The 20,708-nt window shown below is 53.8% G+C and overlaps 1 protein-coding gene across 4 annotated transcripts in view; it reads left to right on the top strand.

The window, feature by feature from the left end:
* RNF216 (ring finger protein 216) overlaps window positions 1-20,708 on the top strand; it is a 107,100-nt gene that overhangs the window by 67,786 nt on the left and 18,606 nt on the right. For all 4 annotated transcript variants that reach the window (XM_045821028.1, XM_045821020.1, XM_045821006.1 and 1 more), the window contains one exon: window positions 14,234-14,331. In XM_045821028.1, the coding sequence (XP_045676984.1) occupies window positions 14,234-14,331 (98 nt within the window). The remainder of the gene's footprint in view (window positions 1-14,233; window positions 14,332-20,708) is intronic.

The following is a 20,708-nucleotide window of genomic DNA, read 5'->3' as shown; positions in this document are numbered from 1 at the left end:
TTGGGGAGTGTTTTGTTTGTTTGTTTTTTCCAGAATGGAGCCAAAGGGGAGAATTTTTTCAGAATGTGCCATCCACTGTTTCGCCTGGTTCACTCTCTCGCTCTGGATTATATAGCCTTGGCCTCCTGCACTACCCGTACATAAAATCAGACTTTTAGGTAAAATTCCAGATTTCTGGCTTCTTTTCCGTTTAAAACCTTGGGCAGACTGAATTCTCACTTCGCTTAGCAACTGTCAGTCACCACACTTGGTGATTATATTTCAAACAGTTTGCATTACCTGCCGCCACGTGGGCACTTGGAGTTTGTCGTTCCTGGTCCTCTGTAATCTCCCAAAAGGCGGGCACACAGTCTTGTTCATCACAGTTTTATTTCTGCCTCCTAACCGTGCTCGACTCGCTTAGTAAGTATTTGTGGCAATAGGTTCGTGCCTACACGTCCTGACTGTTTGTTGTTGGGTGCCAGGAGAGAGAGAAGGGAGAAGTGGATGCACATTTAGGTCAGCGTGTTTCTGTGGGTCCTGGAGACTGTGTGTTCATCTGGGCAGAAAGTACATTGGTGGCACTCTTGCTCTTCTAGGACCCTGTCACTGTCCGTCGCTACTGTCTCTGCGGCCTGCTTCCCGTTTCTCCTCCCAGGAGTCCTGAGGCGGAGTCCCCAGCACTTGTGAAGGTCAGAGGGCAGCAGCGTGTGCACGAAGGGCTCAGGGCCTCTCTGCGTCCACCGCCACCGCGTCTGATGGCCACTGAAGGCCGCTCTCTTAGTTTGCTAGGGTCACCGTAACAAAATTTTACAAATTGGGGGTTTTAAACAACTTCTAGTCTTTTATAGTTCTGGAGGCTGCAAGCCCAAGAACAATGTGTCAACAAGTTTGGTTTTTTTTCTGAGACCAGTCTCTTTGGCTTGTAGATGGCTGCTTCCCCGCTGTATCCTCACATGGCTTTTCCGCCGTGGACGCCCTTGTGTCCAAATTTCCTCCTCTTCAAGGGCACCGGTGAGATTAAATTAGGGTCTGCCCTGGGGGCCTCATTTCAAAGTAACTCTCTCTTTAAAGGACCTGTCTCCACACAGAGCCGCATTCTGAGGCTCGGGCGTGAGGGTCAGGCCTTGAGTCCATAACAGCCGCAGATAAATGAGGTGTCTCCCCAGCCCCGCCGCCCCCCCCCCCCCACCCGCCACAGGGTGATGGAGGGTGTTCGAATAAATATTTATTTTGAAGTGTTTTTGGACGTCATTTGTATCTCCAGCCATTCCTTAGGCTCTCCATTCACATAAAGTGTTTGACTTTTTCTTTCTTCAAATTAATGCATGTCAAAAAAACTTTAATTTTTTTTAAAGATTTTATTTATTTGTTTTAGGAGGGGAAGGAAGGGAGGGAGAAAGAGAGGGAGAGCGCCAGTGTGTGGTTGCCTCTCGCACGCCCCCTACTGAAACCCAGGCGGGTGTCCTAGACTGGGAATCAAACCGGTGACCCTTTGATTCACAGGCCAGCATTCAGTCCACTGAACCACACCAGCTAGGGCAAAAACTGTTTTAATTATCCATACACAAAGTCCAGCAGAAGTAAGGTTTGCTTGAGTGTGGTTGGTAGAGTACGTGAATGCCTCACGTGAGATGGACAGCAATTTGAACATTTCACCTAAAAATGTCATGTGGTGTGTTTGCGTGTGATATTGTTATGTTACAGAATTAAGTGTTTATGATTTTGTAATAAAGAGGGGGCGTTAATTGTGCCAGACCCTGTTTATCTAAACTATATCATGTTATAATTGCAAAAAAAAAAAAAAAAGACAAGTGGAATTTTTTTTTAAATCAAAGATTCATGGGACCCTGGCTGGAGTGGCTCAGAGGATCGAGCACCATCCTGTGAACCAGAAGGTCGCTGGTTCGATTCCTGGTCAAGGCATATGCCTAGATTGCTGTTCAGGGCTCCATTTGGGAGCATGTCAGAGGCAACTGATTGAAGTTTCTCTCCCTCTCTTCTGTCTCCCTAAAAATAAAATACTTTTTAAAAGATTCATAGATTCTTATAAAGTTGAGAAAACACTAGAATACGTGTTTAAGAGCTGGGACTCTGGAATCAATCAGACTGCCTCTGTTCAGATGATGGCTCACAGATCTGTAGACTCTGTCACCTTGGGCAAGTTACTCAACTTCTTTTTTCCCTTGTGCGTGAAGTTGGGCCAGTGATAAATATCGCCTGCTTAACTAAGGGGTTGTGAGCATTAAAGGTGATACAGTACATACCTTGCTGGGACCTGGGCGCGGCATGTGTTAAGGCAAACATTTTAGATGGCTGCAGCGCTGTCTGTGCAGATACCTGTTGCCTCTGCCAGAGCCCTTTCCTGTTAGCAGTACACTTTCTGCACAGTAACTGTAGCCACCTAACTTAACAGGTTTTTTTCTTGTGATAAGGCACTTTTTTTTATTGATCTGAAAGAGAGAAACATGGATTTATTGTTCCACTTATACATTCATTGGTCGATTCTTGTATGTGCCCTGATCTGGACTTGAACCTGAAGCCTTGGTGTGTCGGGTTGAAACTCTGACTAGCAGAGCTACGCAGCCAGGGCTAAGGCACTTTTTTGTTTTTTTTTTCATTTGGCTTTTTTATCAAACCAGCAACTCAAACCAAACCAGCAGTATAGAGAAAAACAAGGACCCATGATGCCCGTGAGGATGGGATTCTCCGGCGTCGCCCTTCTCCTTGCTGAGGCGCAGACTGTGCCGAGTAGTGGCGTGTCTATTTTAGCGCGTCCGACGGTTGGGAGAACAGGGTGAGGCAGAAGCAGCGGCAGCAGGACTTACAGTCACGCTGAAGACAAACCCATCAGCGTACCGAGCAGCCGTGTCCCCTCGCGTTCCCAGGTTATGCGGCCTTCTTCCGGGCACACAGAACCTGAGCAGAGCAGGGCTGGGCAGCCTGGCAGAGGCGGAGAGCTTCTTGTGAAGTTTGAGCCTGGTGTCCATCTGCTGTTACTTTGAGCAGTTGCTGTAAAGAAATCATTGAGAGTAACAACAGAGAAACGAGCCGCATCCCGGAGCAGGCTCCCACTCTGGCCGCTGAGAGGCCGAGCACCCCCAGAACTCAGCGGGCCTCGTGGGGGAGGGGCGCGGCAAGGGGGCACGGGCGACGTGGTTCCCGTCGGGCAGCCTTCGGCTCCGCCTGCCCGGGTGGGCTCTTGCCCTCGTGAAAAGCTGTAGACGGGCTCCTCCCATGACCAACACTGCAAGTTCCCGGTGGGAGGCCACATGGCGGGAACTGAGAACTGAAGCCGTGGATTGCGGGTGGAAGACAGCGTGACACAGACGAGAGGAAAGGAGCGTCTGGGGCCTTCCGTGCTGAGGGACCCACTTGCAGCACCTCGGGGTGCTGTATGGTGCTAGTGTGCTGCCCTGATGGGTTTCCTCGCGATCAAACATTTTTGATAGTGTTCGAGATGGTGGAATCCTGAGGTGTGTTTTATTCTTGAGTAACAGTCTTTTTTTTTTTTTTAATTGATTTGAGAGACATCAATTTGTTGTTCCACTTATTTATGCATTCTTTGGTTGATTCTTGTATGTGCCTTGACTGGGGATTGAACCCACAAACTTTGGTAGTTTCCCCCAGGATAACGCTGTTACCAACTAAGCTACCCGGCCAGGGCTAGTAGATACAGCTGATACACAGACACTTAGGTCGGCCTGCCAGCACGTGCTGTCTGTCCACATCTGAGGGGGAGCACAAGGCAGGGGAGAGGTCTGGGCGTCTCCTGGCCAGAGGTCAGCGCTGTAGGGTGGTGGCTGTGACAGAGCCAGAGACAGCGAGCTGGCCGCCGCAGCTCCTTCCCCCTTAGGGTGTGTGTGTGGACTCACGCTGACAAGTGCTTGCTTTCCCCATTTCCCGGCCTCAGCCAGCTGCGGTGGCACCTCTGTGCCTCAGATCTGTTGGAACTTGCATGGGCTGTAATGCCCTCCTGCGTGATTTGTATCCTCTTCCACCACTTGTCTGTCTCTCCCCCGAGAAGTATGTGGCATTCCTCACGTCCTCCAAGTTCTGCACTCTGAGGGCCCTTACTGTCTGCCTTCCCCCGGCACCCGTGCCCCCGTAGTGAACACCGTGAGGATACAGGTGCGGTCCCGCGTGGCGGGTGCAGCTTTCGGGTTTCCTGAAATCCGAGCCTCTCCCCCGGGGAGTGGTAACTGTGGAGTCCGAGAGCTGGGGTTGCCGGCTGCTCACTCGTGCCAGGCGCAGATTCCGGGAAGGCCGGGGGTGTGGGAGCAAGGGGACTGCTTGGGCTTGTTTCTGCCCAGGTCCTGGCAGTGTTGCTTTCTGACCGTTGAAGACAGTCTGCTCCTAGAGCTGCCGCCACTTCCCACCGCATTGCTTTGCTGCTGAGCCGCCCCAAAGGCCGCTGTTGCGCCTGATTCTCACTCCTTGTTGCTCAGTGGGAGCATCGGTTCCCTCCAGAGAAAACCGGGGGCGGGGCCGCTCTTGTTCAGTTCTGGAACCGCGGTCCCTGGGAGTTCCGACTGTGAGAAAGAACCTCTCTGATCCTTTAAAGAAACTTCAGGTTTTTGAATGAATCATAAATTAATGGCTTTCAAACTGTTTTGACTCTGAACTATAGTAAGAATGTATTTTATCATAAACCCAATACATACATAAATGTATATAAATATATATGTATAACCAAAACAGTAGTTTTACAAAACAAATACCCAACACGTGACATGCACTCTCCAGTGTCTTCTGTTCTAGTTTAAAAAAAACACCGGTTGTTACCTGCTAAAATGATTTCACAGCCCACCAGTGGGTTGCAATTCATAGCTTAAAAATCATAGCTGTTAGTAACTTTGCTTCCCCAAACTTGCGTTGTGTTGCGTGTCGGCTGCCAGCGAACCCTCTGGGTGCGGATTAGCCACAGCCCCCGCCCTCCTGCCCCTCCACGCCTGTGAGTGGGTGAAGCAGCGGCGTGAGAGCGCTCCACGGAGAGGGGTGCCGGCCGGGAGGGGCGCTCCGCACTAGCGTCGCCCAGATCCTTGCAGAGAGAATCCCCTTGCTCTCTGTTTACTCTGGGCACGCGCCAGAGTCCTCCTCATTACCCCCCAGGCTCCGGCCGCCGCCTCCATTCGGCTCTCACCGGCCTGCCGCCTCACTCCGAGCTCCCCCTGGCTCAGCTGGGAGCCCTTCCCCCGATGCCACGGGCTCACGTCCTCGCCTCTCCCGAGGCTGGGCTTAAACACACAGACCGCCTCAGGGAGGCCTTCCCTGCCTCCGACGCGGCGGTCTGGGAGCGATGTCCATCCCCGCACTCCAGCACTAACATCCTCTCTTCCCGTGTTGGTCCCCTCAGCGCACACGCATCCGCCTCCTGGCACTGCGCTGGGTGTCGCCCGTGTAAATGGGCGTTTGAGAGAAAGAGTCATCAGTGTTTGAGTCATTGCTATAAGGGAATTGGCATTTTGTGTTATTCCAATGAAGGTAAAATAGAGCTTGTATGTATTCCAGGAAGCATTGACCTCCCGCTTTATCTTAAAGGTCCTGGTACCCGTGGTAGCAAAAAGCAGGCAACTGTGGCTTTCCCAGTCAGCATTTCTCAAGCATCCCCTCTCCCGGGCAGCGTTGGCGGCCTGGGTGCCTTTGTAACTTTCCGTCCCTAGGGGGCAGCATTGGCACAGAGACTGAGGTTGAGGCCGCCTGTTTTCCTCGCCTACTGCTGGTGGATCCAAAGGGAGGGGGTGTTTGGCTTCTTTCTAATCAGCAGGAGTAAAACTTGGTGATTTCTTTCTTTTTTTAATTTTTTTAAAGATTTTTTTCTTTCTTCCGGGGAAGGGAGAGAGAAAGAGAGTGAGAGAAACTTCAGTGTGTGGTTGCCTCTCTCGCACCCCTGACTGGGAATGGAACCGGTGACCCTTTGCTTCGCAGGCCTGCTCACTCTGCTGAGCTACACCGGCCAGGGCGACTTGATTTCTTTTTCAGGCTCTACTCCTGTACCCAGAAATGGTAGGGTGCACATCCGGTGTACACATTTTTTAAAAATCCCCTTAGTTTAGCCTGATGGTAAACACAGCAGCACGAAGTCTTCCCTGAGAAGTCTTTCCCTCAGGGGTGCTGCCCAGGGCGGCCACCTGGCCGTGCCCAGGTCCGAGTTTCTGCAGTGAGAGATCTGGGTTCTCTGGCTTCTGAGAGAGTATTTTCTTTGAAGAAAAGAAAGAAATCTCCCACAAGGAGAGCTCAGCTTCTTGGACAGATGTGATGCAATCAGATCATTACAAGACGGTAGAAAAGAATTGATGTTTGAATTTTGTTTGTCCTGTAGAAATTCAGTGGGTCCAGAAAGGCCGGATGTCTTATTCTGGCCGTATGGGGTAGGAGGAACCTGTGGTCTGACCTTGGGGAGTCACCCAACTCTGCAGCCCCGGGTCGGGGAGGTGGAGCCAGGCTGACTCTGACCTCTCAGGCCTGACCCTCTAAACTAGAGGTTCCAGGCACAGGTTCGCCTGTACTACCGTTTGTGAAGCTCCTTTCATGGAAGTTAAGAAATCAGTTTCTACATCTTGAAGCTATAGGAGGAAATCAACAAAGGGCATCTTCATTGAAATATGTTCAAGCACCATCTGCAAGCATTTGGTCGTGAACTTCTTGGTAATAACTAATCTCTCCAGTTTTGCATTAGATTGGGGGAGAAAGATAGGGAGCAAAAAAAAGGAACCTCAATGAAAAATACATATAAGGGGGAACCCAAAAACCCGGAATTATCCTCTGGAAGGCTGGCCCCTTGTAGGGCAGGCCTCCCCCACGAGGTGGGTGTTCTGGGAACCCATCTGTATCAGTGCGCCAGCTGGCGATGTTGTGAGAGGCCACTTCCGGCTTCAGTGGGTTTTTCTGAAGACTCGTGCGGTGGGTCTGCCCGTTTCACGATGGGCGATTTAGGAGCGCACCTGCCCACGCCGCACTGAGTGTTCAGCAGTTTCTGACCAAAACCAGCGTGACCCCTGTGCCACACCCTCCCTATTTACCCACTGTCACCCCAAACAACTTCTTTTGTTTTCCTGGATAAAAAAGTCCTCAAAGGGAAATGTTTTGCCAGTGTGGAAGAGGTGAAACAACAAATGGCAGAAGCACTAAAAGGCCTCAACATTCATGAGTCCAAAAACTGTTTTGAGCGGTGGAAAAAGCATCTCAGTAGGTGTGTTGCAACAAATGGAGAGTACTTTGGAGGTGACTGGAGTTTAAATGTGTAAGAATAAATACACAATTTGTTATAAATGAATTCCAGGGGGGTTTGGGGGGGTTCCCCCGCATACATAATTCGTATCCTTAAGACATAAACCCTAATGGACTAACCTGAAAGTGTCTTATATTTAACTTGATTTCCTCATAAAATCATTATACTTTGCGTAATTATAAACATGAAGACCTTATGGGGAGGAAACAATACTCTTTGGCACAGGGGCCAGTTTACCGAGAAGTCTCGTGAGCCTGTCTTTCCACCTCCCCACCCCCACCCCACCCCCACCCCCACCCCCACGTGAGAGTGCAGGGTCCCGGAGCGGTGGTGGGGCCTCTGCACGGAGCGGGGTGCCCTTGTCTTACCACCTTCACCTCCATGCTTTTCCATACGTTCAGCCCCTTGCGGGCGGGGGTCAGACCTGGTGCGAGGCCCTTAAACTCAAAGACGACAGGCATAGTGTGGTGGGCCATGAGTCAGCTGCTTGCTGTCAGGAATTTGCAGCTTATTCACCAGTGCATCACCATGTGGCACCAGATAGGCATTCAAAGGTAACTTTTCTTTCAGCCCAGACGAACTGAACCCTCCGTTCCGAGCCCGTCTGCAGTGATCAGCAGGGCATGGTTTTCCCTGCAAGGACTGCCTGGCTCCTTGGATGTGTGACGTAATCAAATAATTACGAGCCACTGTAATAAAAGTACTGCAATGGAGTGGGAGCCGTGTGCTCTAGGAGTCCAGAGGAAGATGCCAGCTTTTGCCCAGGTCGTTTGGCTTTCCCTAGAGCCCTGGTATTTGAAGGGAGAACTGGTGAGTCCATGCTGCCAGAGGAGAGAGGACATCTAGGCAGAGCATGGCACAGCTGAGGGTGTCTCGGGCGTGTGGCACTGGCAGGAGGCCAACCGCGCTGGTCTGGGCAAGCCGCGAGGCCACCGGGGTGCCACCTGCCTCTCAGCTCCTCTGCCACTTCCCATCCTGCTTCCACCGCTTTACCGGAGACCCTTCAGGCTTGAGCCGAAACGCCAGTTCTGCTCCAGGTGTGCTTCACACCGCGGAAGGCACGGCCTCCCTGCCCTCACTCCCACGCCGGGCCACGTCTGCGGAGCACGTGCTCGTCTGTCTGTCGTTCCCCCCACCCAGCCATCCCAGAATGTCGACTCTAGGAGGGCAGAGACTCCTCGTTCGCTGACCCTTGGCTGAGAACAGAGCCCGGGCACCGTGGACGGCTCTCAGGAGGGGCGAGCGGGAGAGGAGAGGTGCGAGTGCTGTCATTCCTGTCGGCGCGGCAACCGGCCGTGCTCCCAGAGCCGCCGGGAACAGGACTTAGACCGGGCAGTACTGGTGACGGTGGTGATCTCGGGCGTTGTCACTGATGCGTCTGCTTGTATCATAGTCCCGGCTGCCTTTGGAGACGTGAGTGGCGGGGCTTTGCAAGCAAAGGCCCAGGGGCTGGTGAAGGGGAGGGCCAGGTAACTGATACTTGGCTCTGGTGTGGAACGGTCACGTGGAGCCTGTCTGTGTCTGCACGTCTAAAGGGAATCTAACAACACGCTTCCTTCTGTGCCCTGCCGGACGTGCAGCTGGTGAAGGCGGCGGGAACAGCTGCTTCCCCGCAGGTCCCGTCTGAGGTTGCTCAGTGATTAGCAGGTTCCTGTGGTTCTTGTTAAACAACACCCCCCTCCCCACCCTGCCCGCTCTCCAGGAAGCTCGGGGAGCAGGCCTCCTGCACAGCTGCGGCCGGCGTCCGCGCCGTCCATGCCTGACACTTGTTGCTCCACGGCCTGGCTGACCTTTCATCTGCGGCCTCTGTGCACAAGGTGGCCATTGTAACCGCAGGGCTTATCTCATGCTCTCGTGCCTCAGGCTTTCCAGTGAACAGTGCCCTGTTCTTGCCGACAGCCACTGTGCTGGCAGGAGGACGGGGGGAAGAGCAAGTGGCTGTGGAATCGTGCAAACTTGTGTCCATAGCTCTGTGACCTTTAACAAGTTAATACACCTCTCTGAGCCTTCCTTTTCGAGTTTCTAAGAAGAGGAGGCTGATGGTCCAGTACCGCCCTCGTGGAGTGGCTCTGAAGACTGACTGAGAGGCGTCTGCGGAGCACCTGGCCCCAGACAGTGTTCGGGCGTGGACCCAGGAGCCGGCACTGCGGGGCAGTGGGAGGGCGTGAGAGTTCATGGTGCTGCTGAAGGTGCGCACTGCCTTGTAGAGCATGTTCTCGTGGGAAATCCATCTGCAGAGCCAAAGCTGAAAAAGAGTCTTTTCAAAACAATAGTAAAGTCCCTTTCTGAAACCATATGGGAACAGCTTTTGTTCCTAACAAGAAAAGATGGCCCGCTGCTACTTCCCTAGTCCCAGGCGGGTCTCAGCCCGCCAGCCTCAGCGCTGGCACAGCGGGGCTCCGGAAGGAGTTTGTGGAGGGCTGTGGAGGAAGTCTGGCCGAGAATAGAGTCCCGACTCCAGGGCCTGCTTCCCCCGAGTCAGGGACTTGGCCCCAGTTGAGTGAGGGGTCGCTGCAAGGCCCTGCGGCTTAGCCAGATGGCCCTGCGCCATCAGCAGCCGGAGCAAACTTGTGAAAATGCAAGGACAGCCTCACCCTCTCAGCCTGCTTCCAGATCCGTCCCTCTAGCCTCAGTGTCTGCACTGGCCACTGGCCATCCTAATCCCGCCCCACCCCTCTCCCCCGCCCCTCCGCCCCTCGGACTCTGTCCGCACCAGCTTCCTCTGCGCTCCCGGAACGAGACAGGCCCCCTTCCTCGCCAGCGCCCAGCGCACATCCTCCCCCACTCTGCCCGAACACCTGCCAGCCCTGCTCACCCTTCAGGGCTCCGCTCCGAGTCGCGTCCTCAGAAAGGCCGTTCTGAGCCCGGACCCACATGACTCCGCTGTGTCATGCTCACAGCACCCGATGCTTTTCCTCTCCTCCTCCGCAGTGTTCCCCTCACCATTGTAGTTGTGTATATTGTTTGTGCAGTATCCGTTTTCTTCACTAGACCGAAAGCTCCAGGAAGGCAGACACGGAGTCTGATTTGCTTATCGCCATAGCCCCAGCATCTCACACAGCACTTGACAAATGATAGAGTTCCGCAGATGCTGGGGGTGGATAAAGATGCCGGTCTAAAACTAGACTCTGCTGTCGCCTGAGCTCTCACGTCACTGGGTCTGCTTCTCCTCCTGCGTCATTCGGTCTGAGTGCACGTTTCCACCAGTCCAGCTGGCGTCCCAAGTCAGAATCTCAGAAGTTACTAGAGACTTCTCCCTCATCGCTCTCCTCACTCCTCCAGCTGTGCTTGACTGTCTTCCTGCCTGGCACGTCAGCCCCTTCAGCCCCTTCAGCCCACCAAAGCCCTGGCACGGCAAGCCGGCAGCCCGCTGCCCGGTCGTGCCTCTCCCCGCCCGGGGCAGTGGGCGCACCGCTCTGTGGTTGCAGCTGCTCACTGTGCCGGAAGAGATGCACGGAGCAGGACACCTCCCGGAGTGTGTGTGTGTGTGTGTGTGTGTGTGTGTGTTTGTGAGTTGTGTGTGTGTGCTCCTGTTGTAACATACACTGCAAAATATAACAAGAATACAAGACGTTTTAAAGGTGATGTTAAGTCATACTTCTAAATAATTTTATTTAATGACATGGAAACCTTCCATGCTCATTAAAATATGATGAACATATTTCATTGTTCATGTTTGGTGGCCTGGTTCTACACTTCAGGTACTCGGCTTTAATGGCTGTCGTAGCTGGGAAAGGTGCCTCACAAGGAACTGTCAGCCCAGGTGGGAAGGGGACTTGACTGGTTGCCCGGGTGTTCTCACCCCCTGGGAGGCTTGTGTGAGTCAGCCCCGTGAAGATGCTGACTCCTCAAAGGGCTCTCTGACTTAGCCCCTCCCCGCCCCCCCTCCCGGATGTGTGCGTGTGCGCATTGTACTCGGGATGTCGGTGAAAGCAGCTGCTTCCGCCGGCTCCAGAAACGCACACAGGTGTTGGGGGGCACAGTCTCCGGTTAGATTTGAAAGCCAGGATGTGCCGGCCTTCGCGTCCTGAAGGTGTTTGCCAAAGTGTGCTCTGCCTTCCAGAGTGGTCCTTGGGACTTTCTCCTTGACCTCGCTTTGAAGAATGGGGCTTCTTCCTGTTAGAAATGTTCTCGAACATTTCTTCTGCCTAATACTGTTTTAAGCGTTTGTTGAGTCTAGGGACAGAGCCCAGCTGTGCTTGAGAGGAGAGAATTACAATTTAGTTAAGTATATACTATGTTCAGAAGAGAGGGTACATTTTTAAAGCAAAAGCTCCAAGTGTTAAATTTACCCAGCCTGCTGTTTGCTTGTCTTGTTTTAATTGTGGATTTCGGTGTCTGGCTGGCTAGACTTTTCAGAAGACATTTTGGTTTTATTCTCCGGGACCCCCGGGCCCTTCTTTCAGTGAGAAGTACCAGGCCGCAAACCCACCCATGGGCCTGCAGGAGAACCGCTGTGATTTTGGAAGTGAGTGGTCGCTTCCAGTGACCCCTCACCATGGACTCAGCCTGGCCCAGCCATCTTGCTGTCGTGGACCTGCGCCTCACCTGGAAAACAGGTTCTTCCCTTGTGAAGAAGGGCCGTGAAGTGATAACTGGGTCTCCAGGGATGCTACAAAGCATTATCTAAATGCTCTGCATTGTTTTCAAGCTCTGTTCCTGGCGGATGGCTAGGTCAGTGTCATTTTGAAGGTTAAGATCCCGCTAGCTGCCAGTTCGCCTGTATTCTCCAGCTGTTGTTTATCCTCCCGTTTCATGGGCTAGTCGGGGAAAGGTCTCTCAGAAATGGGGTTTGTGCTGCTTTAAATTCTGGTGCATGATAATTAACTCACTGCTGGTTTAGGCTCTGTTTGCTGACAGGGGTGTAATTAGTGGACTGGAACATCGTTCGCCTTGGAAACAAGAGCATCTGATACAGAATCTTCACTCAGCTCGTTCCCACCCCCACGCCACCTCGTTCTGCTGTTCGGAGCCTTTTTACCACACCCACCAAAGGGTTGTTCGAGTCCTCAGCTCCCCAGGCGGTCCATTCCACTATCCTCTTGCTTTAAATTTTATCTTTTAATTAGGTAGTACATTTACATGGTATAAGATTCAAAAGGCCTACAGTAAGAAGCCTCATGCCTGCCTCCCAGCCACTCGGGACAGTCGGTACTAACAGTAGCTGGAGTGTCCTTCCAGTTGGTTTCATGTATCACTCTCTCCTCCCCTCGCCACCACAGAAATGATAGCATCCATGCTGTACGTACCACTCTGTGCCCTGTTAGAGTTAGCCTAGCAGTGTGTGCTAGAAAATGTCCAATAATGTGGAGGGCACAGGGGTAGATGTTGTTAGCCTTGATGTGAAAACATCATCTAGTGAGTCTCGTGGCGATCTCCGGCCCAGCCACTCCCAGGCGCTCAACACTGACACCCACCTGCCTGTCTGCCCGCTCTGCTGAGTGCCCCACAGGTCCTCCTCTGCCGTCACCACCCGTGTCAAATTCTGGGTCTTAAAGCCGCCTCCCTGTACCCAAGCCACGCTTTTCCCGCCGTCCCCAGGCTCCACCTGTGTTGCTGTGACCTTCTGCTGCACAAACCAGAAACCAAGGCCATACCCCTGACGCCTCCCTCCCCTCACTCCCAGAGCCGGCTGTCGCCCGCCAGCCAGTTCCGCTTCCTCAGCTTCTCTCAAGTCAGTCGGCTCTCTGTCGGGCCTCACCTGCAGCCCTAGATCTGGGCCTCCTTGATCTCTGGACGACTCTGATCACGCCCTGTCTCTTACGCTTCCACTCTTGCGTCCTGCCAGTCTCTTCGTGGAAAATGATCTTGTAAAATCACAAAGCTGCTCATGTCACTCCCGTGCTCGCCACCTTTGGACGCCTTCCTAGTGCTCTCAGGATGAAAGTCAAGCTGATAATCACACCCCACAAGGCCCCCGTGGGCCTCACCGGGCCTGTGTTCACTGTCTGCAGCCCGGCCTCAGGAGCCAGGCCTGCCGGCCGCGCCTGCGCTCCTCGGCCTGGAGCGTCCTTCCGCCTGGCGCCCTTTGCCTCCTCGCTCAGATTCTGGGCTGCACTTCCTCCAGCCATCACTGTCCCCCTGCTAGATCAGGTCCCCAGTTAAAGCCGCCAGCGTCGTCGTCTTTACTGGGGTTATCCGGGTTGTGATTTCCACCTGTGGACATTAAATTAGATTAGATTGAATGGATGTTTTCTTTTTTAATCCCTACTACTAGTGTGAGATAGTTTATAAACTGCAAGGAATCCTAGAATAAAAAGGAGTGATTTTTTAAGTTCCTGTTTATAAACGAAGTTGAGCCATGGAGAAGGGTTCGAGTGTCCGAGGGCCGGGCGCCGGAGGGAATGCCCGCCGCCCTGACCTGGACCCCGCGCCTGGGCCGCAGGCCGGGTCCCCAGTGGGGGCGTGCGAGAAGCAACCACGCACTGATGTTTCTTTCCCTTTCTTTCTTCCTCCCTCCACCTCTGTCTAAGAAGAAATAACGTCTTAAAAAGAAAAGTCCCAAATCCCATAAATCTGTCTGTTGTTGGTGGGGACGGGGGTGGGTCCTGGTGTTTTAGAAAGTCTTATACAGATTGGGTGATGAAAACAATGAATCCTCTCTCTATTTTTTTTTCTTTATCCTCACCTGAGGACATTTTTTTTCGTTGCTTGTAGAGAGAGTACGGGGAGCAGGGGGAGTGTCGATGTGAGGGAGAAACATCACTTGGCAGCCTCCCGTAGGTGCCCTGACCGGGGATCGAACCTGCAGCCCTTTGGTGTTTGGGATGACGCTCCAGCCGGGGGAGCCACACATGCTTCTGCTCCAAGGAGAGAGCGTTGTCTCGTGCTTTCTCCTGGTGACTGACTCTCCCTGATCTGTTGAGATGTCGGCAGAAGGGCGCCTGCTGGGGCGGGGGCGGGGGGGGCCTCTGGAGGAGCTCCGGCGGCGTGGGGCGCCCGTCACACCTCCTGCTGCCATGCAGAGACTTGCGTGGGGTGCACTCACCAGGGGCTGTCTGCGTGTCTCTGCTTTGTCCCCAGGAGACCTGTAGGAAGTGCCAGGGACTCTGGAAAGAGCACAATGGCCTCACCTGTGAAGAGCTGGCTGAAAAAGATGACATCAAGTACCGAACATCCATGTGAGTAGCGTGACTCGGGGGTTATCGGCTGGTTCGCAGCACAGCCACACGCACGCTCGCCTGCCTCGCTGGCCGAGAGAGAGGCGGTGAGTCGTGTGGGGAGACCGAGTGCTCAGGCTGCCTCCAAGCAGCACACCGTAATTCGGTCAGGTGGCGCTCACGCTGCTCTGGATGCCTTAGCTGGAGGGTACTGGTGACATCGAGTAGAATCACCAGCTCCGGCAGGCAAAGTAACGCGGTCAGTGGAAAGAGCCACTACTGTGTAGCACTCCCTGTATTGCTGAACGCTTTGCAAGTATTAGTTTATTAAATACACTGAGTTGAACAATACAAAAGTCTAATTCTCATGTAAGTGTCCAGCCTTGCTAGATGGCTGGAGCAGATCTGTCCCATGAGGTCATTCAGAGACACGGTCCCTTCGTCTCGCTGCTCCACCATTACCTCAGGTGGTGTTCCCGTCTCCCTGATGGGGACTGGGTTGCAGCCGCGTCACACTCTAGCCCAGGGGTAAGGGGAGGGAGAGAGAGGCGAGTTGCCAGACAGGCAGTTTTCTTTCGTTTCGTAAGTGATGCAGAAAGTATGTGTGTCACTTCTGCTCATGCCCCGTTGGTCTAGACTGAGTCGTGTGGCCACGGCTGCTCCCAGGCAGACGTCATATGTCGTCTCTAGCTGGGTGGTTTTATGTCCAGCCTAAAATAGGAGGTTAAGGAGCAGGTTTTGTTACTACAAAAAGAATGAATGGGGAAATGCCCTTCTGGGGTAGGTAACAGTGTCCAGGTGAGCACTACAGGTAGGCGCGACTGTCTTCGCTTTACGGACGACACAGCTGAGACGCACGGAGCCGCAGTGACCCCCACGGTCACACGGTCAGTGAGTGGCCTGTCGCATGCTTCCTGACTGCCCTGTACCACAGGCTGGGCAAGCAGAGTAACGCCCCTCCGAGGTGTCCGTGCCCTCATCTCCAGAGCCTCGGGGCTGTGAATGGGTCACCTTACGTGGCAGAAGGGGCTCCCCAGATGTGATCAAGGCGGTGGCCTTTGACATGGGGAGATTATTCTGGGTCGTCAGGTAGACACAGTCCAGTCACACGACTCCTTAAGAGCAGAGAGCAAGCCCTTCTCCGGTCAGATGCGGGGGCAGTGGCGGGCAGTGTCGGGAAGACGTGAGCAGGACTCCCTCCCCTCGCTGGCTCCGAGGACAGAGGAAGAGGGCCGTGAGCCAAGGAAAGTGACGGCCTCTGGAAGCAGGGAAGAGCCTCCAGTTTTTAGAGAACTGGACGTTGGCCCTACAGCTTTGAAGAACCGAATTCTGCTGGCGGCCCAGATGAGCAGCAGACAGATCCTGGCCCAGAGGCTCCAGTAGGGGGTGGACTGGGGAGACCTGTGCTGGACTCCTGCCCCACAGAACTATAAAACAATAAACTTGTGTTGCATTAAGCTAGTAAATTGCCTTTAGGTAACTTGTTACACACGCAATAGAAAACTAACACAGATTTTGGTGCCGGAAGTGGAGCGCTGCTGTAACAAATACCTAAAAACGTGGACGTGCATTTAGAACTGGACAGGGGGCAGAACCTGGAGAAAGTTCGGGAAGCATGGGAAAACCTGGACTGCCTTGCACAGACGGCCAGTAGAGATACAGACATTAGAAATGCCACGATTGAGGGCCCAGAGTAAGTGGGGGACTTTCCAGGCCAAACCTAAGTGTCCTCATTAGAGAATACTTAAATCACCACCAACAGACTGTTGTTGGAAATGGGGACATGCAAGGCGCTACCGGCGAGGACTCAGAAGGAAGTAGGAACGTGTCACCGAAAACTGGGGGGAAGCGAACCCTTGTTCCGTGAGGGCAGAGGGCTTAGCTGGGCCGGGTCCCGCGGCGTGCTGGGGGGTGGAGCGCGCAGGTGCGAGCAGGTGAGTTGAGGAGAGAGCTGCTGACAGGAGAGGGTGGGGTGGGATTGTTTCTGAAATTGCGTCCTATCCAGCTGGTGCAAGGGCCTAAAACTGATGGATTCGCTGTCAGGAGAAGCAGGTCTTGAGCAGAAAACACGGCTGTGTCCAGAACGTCAGGAGCATTCCGTCACAGAAAAGGCTCCTCGGAGAGAGAAGGGAGCGGCTCACAGGACCGGCCCTCGAGGTCGCGCCGGCAGCCTCGGGGAACTCGGCGGGAAACTCGGCACGAAACTCAGCACGATTCCTCGGCCGGCGCCGCAGAGGCGGGGACGGAGGTGTGGCTGTCTAGGGAGTGTCTGTGAGTGAGCCTCGTGTCTGACGGAGTGAATCCCTGCGACGCACGTGGGAGTTCACGGGAATTGGTGTCAGCAGAAACACGGCCAGCTTGGCGTGCGGGGGCCAGGGAGTGTGGAATGAAGGAAGGCTCCCCCGAATTCTGCAAGCACCAAACGGGCTGAGGAGAAGCAGCTCGGCTGCAGGCGTGCGCGACCTTCCCCGAAAGGAGGAAGGTTACTCGGAAAGCAGAGCCGCGGAGCCACAGAGGGTTCTTCTCGGTCCGAAGTCCAAGGGGGTCTGCCTGGCTGGATCTCCAAGTTGACTGGGAGTGGTGGCTGCTGTATTCCCTCCATCTGCTCCGGTTTGGAACCAGAATGTCTCTAACCGTCCCTCTGTGCCTGTCCCCTCACTGTGTTTTAGGAGCGGATGACGTGTTTCTTTAGTTTCCCAGGCCCACAGACGGAGAAGTGTGCCCGAGCGGGTCGCATCCGGAGTCGCACCTGCGCCCAGTTTAGATGATGAGATTTGGGACTCGAACCTGGTGCTGTGATGGATAAGGTCTTGGGGACGAGGCGACTGGTGTGTGGGGGGATGGGTGTGACTCTTTGGAGGCCAGAGGACAGACTGTGGTGGGCAGAAGAGGGACCTCCAGAGCTGTCCCTGCCCTGGCCCCACCGCCTGTGACTTTTTACCTTACGTGGCAGAGGGACTTTGCAGATGAAATTAAGGTTATGGCCACAGTAGAAAACCAACACATCAAGCTACTTAGAGTCACGTGCCACTCCAACTGAAAAGGTGCAGCACTGCCCCTCCAGCCTGGGCTTCCCCGTCCGTCAGCCAGCCTTCCCCAATCAGGGTGGCCGGCGGCGGCGTGGGCGTGGCCTCGACAGGGCCAGCGCGTCAGAGATGGTTCTTGCTTCACGGTGGTCACCTGGTCAGGTGGCACACTGACCTCAGCAGTCGTGCTGTTGCCGGAAACACTCTGTGTCTCCTTCAGATTTGTCTTTCCGCTGACTGACGAGTCAGCTCCCAGAGACGCTGTTCTTGTCGCTGTAGAAAAGTCATTTCTGGTTGGAGGTGGGAGGAGGGGGGGATTTCTGTCGTTGCTGTTTTGGGGCCTTTGGTTTGCCCCTGGGAAGGGTGTCTTATTCATGTAGTCAGGACACCCGTACTAAGTGCTCACTGTAGATAGCTGTAGTTACGGACCTTGAGCAAATTTCTTAATTTTTCTGTGCCTCAGTTTCCTCATCTGTAAAGTGCAGAGCATAATCGTACCAGCTTGTAGGGTTGTTGTGAAGATGACAGGGCCCGGAATGGTTTTTGGCACACGGAATGGGTCCCCGTGGCATAAAGGGAAGGCCCACAAGACTTCCATCAGCAGAAGCCCCTGATTTACCAACGTGGTGCCAGCATGTGAGCAGATGAGTTCTTGCACTCGGGCCTGGTCACGTGTATTCCCCGTGGAGCTGCTGATGCAGGGATGCCCGGCCCCACGCTGGTTCTCGGTGCCCCAGGGTCAGGCACCTGGGCTGCCTCAGGGCCCAGTCGTGGGCCAGGAAGTGTTTCTCAGAAGAGGAGCCGATTGCTTTTTGAAGCAGAGCCCCTATTCTGGATCCCTGTCAGTTCCTGCTGCTGGCTGCATTTGGGGTCTTGGTCTGCCTAGCCCTTGGAGCACCCCTGAGTCCGATAGCCACCAGAAGGTTGTTCTTGGCCTGGGCCCTACTTGAACCTGGCAGCCTTGTATATCAGCAGTAAATGGATCAGAGCAGCACATCCAAACACGGTGTGTGTTGATTCCAAAATCCAGAAAGGCCTCCCAAGTGCTGACTGCCTTCTTCGTGGTAAGGGATACAGGATACAGCAACGTGTGCTTAGCTTTGGAATCAGTGGCCTAATAATGCACATCTGACCTCCAGGTCCCCAGAACGTCATAGAGACCACAGATCTCTGTGTTTTCAAGAGACTGCCTGCCCACCACCTGGCATGCACACACCGTATCCGTGTGTCCTGGAGTACCTGCTCCTACCTGTTCACCAGGTTCTATCTGCATGTCCTCTGGTGACCAGTGTGTTGTCTTGTTGGACAACAGATGCTCAAGGTCCTTGCCAACTGCTCCTGGTGTTCTTTGCTTATTGGACAGAGGATAAAAGCATTTTCCAGCTCGGTAGCCATATCCCAGTTGCCAGAGGCTCTGTTTACTTGCTGTGGTGAGAAGTGACATCTGGAACCGCAGCTGCAATTAGTCAGCACCTAATTAGGCTTCCAGAGACGCACCAGGTCCGGGACCCATTCTCTGTTCAGGACAGAGGCGTAAAAGGAGACGCGATGGCCATCGGCGGCCCTGCAGCCTTGAAGTCCTGGTGGTGGCATCAGTCTCAGAGGTGCCGCCTCTGCGGGGCCTGGTCATGCAGGAGCCTGGTATTCCTTTTTGGGGGGCGGGGTGCTCTGTGGGCTTGCACTTCCTCTCCCTGCCACGCAGCGCTCACCCCGTGGGTCAGAGAGCCAAGGAGCCCTGCCAGATGCCAAGTGTCGAAAGTGAGAAGCAGCAGGGTGCACACGGGAAGTTGTTACAAGCAGTTTACCGTTGCTGAATCATAAAACACAGCATACTAAATGGTGTGAGATGAGTCAGGGGTTCCATCCAAAACTCGTCCAGGATGCCCGCAGCAGCGCCACTTCTCATAGTCCAGAGGGAGGGGCGGCCCCGGTGTCCGTCCACTGCGGGTTGTTAGCAGAGCGCCGTGTGTCCGTGAGCGAGACGTTACTTGGCTGTAACGAGGGGATGCTACGTGCTGCCGCGCAGATGACATTGTCAACACACCAAGTGAGAGAAGCCAGTCGCAAAAGGCCACATCTTAACTGATTCCATTGATATGAAATGTCCACAGGCACGTGGATATTTGCCTGTGGACAGAGTAGACGGACCCACCAGAAACAGAAAGTAGATTAGCTATTGCAGGGAAAGGGGGGCTGGGGAGTTACTGCTTGATAGATACGGGATTTCCTTTTCAGATGATGGGAATGTTCTGGGACGTTCTGGATGTTCTGGAACATAGTGGTGATGGTTGCACAGCTTTGCCATTATACTAAGTGCTCCTGAACTGTGTACTTTAAAAATGATTAAAACAGTATATGTTATGTGAGTTTTAGCACAATAAAAAAAAATATGTGCACAAATCCACAAAGGAAAGCTTTCCATTTAAGATTTTGAATAGTATGTGCCACAACAAAGGAACACAGCCCCAGCACACTTGAAAAGCGGTGAGATGAGTAATTGTGCAGTCGCAGGGTCTCTCTTGGTTTATGTGGAAGAGGCTAACGAGTCTTCCTGTCCGAACACGAGGTCAGCAGACACAGCTGCCGCTCAGTCGTCTCTTCCCGTTTCAGACAGGGACACATCCTGTGGGGCTCTTTCCTGCCCAACTCAGCATCTAGTTGCCAAATCGCCTCCTCCCTGAAGATTTCTCCCCGGTTCAGCTGGCATTGTTATGTTGCTGGGTAGGCGGTCGGTACATCCCGTAGGAGCAATCCTTTTTGGGTAGAAAGCCATTCTGGCCTCACCTGGTACTGTGGTTTGCAAAAGCAGAGGACTTGGATGGATCTTCATGCAGTATTGGAGAGCTGTTGGAACATCACAGCAGCGTTGAGTTGCGTGCGACCTCTCTGTACTCCTCACCCCTTTAGGAGTGCCCTTCCTCCTCTACCACACCCGTTACTACTTCACACTGGCGGCTGACTGTGTGGGGGGGCAGAGCCAGCAGACGCACCCTCTCCCCAAACCTTCAGGAGGGACTGTGTAACCGTGGTTCTTTTCAGCCTCCTCTCTCCCACACTGCAGCCTACAGGCTGCCCCGGGCGACCAAGGTGCGCTGGCCGAAGGCTGCACCGCAGTCTCGGGGGAGCTCGTACACGCAAAGTCTGTGCTGTAGGACACGGCAGCTGTGCCCCGGCCAGGCAGCTCCGTTGGTCGGAGCATTGCCGAGGTTGTGGGTTCAGTCCCCGGTCAGGGCAAATACGGCAGTCAACCCGTGAATGCATAAATAAGTGGAACAACAAATCAGTCTCTCTCGCTCTCTCTCGCTCGCTCTCTCACTCAAATTAAAAAAAAAAAATTTAAGAAAATTGGAAACTTTTTCATTAGAACCTTGT

The sequence above is a fragment of the Phyllostomus hastatus genome, unplaced genomic scaffold (genome assembly GCF_019186645.2).
Source record: "Phyllostomus hastatus isolate PE091 unplaced genomic scaffold, TTU_PhHast_1.1 phas_contig_150, whole genome shotgun sequence".
Taxonomy (NCBI): Eukaryota; Metazoa; Chordata; class Mammalia; order Chiroptera; family Phyllostomidae; genus Phyllostomus; species Phyllostomus hastatus.
Note: the sequence above shows the minus strand (reverse complement) of the source record. Positions and strands in the feature narration are given on the sequence as shown.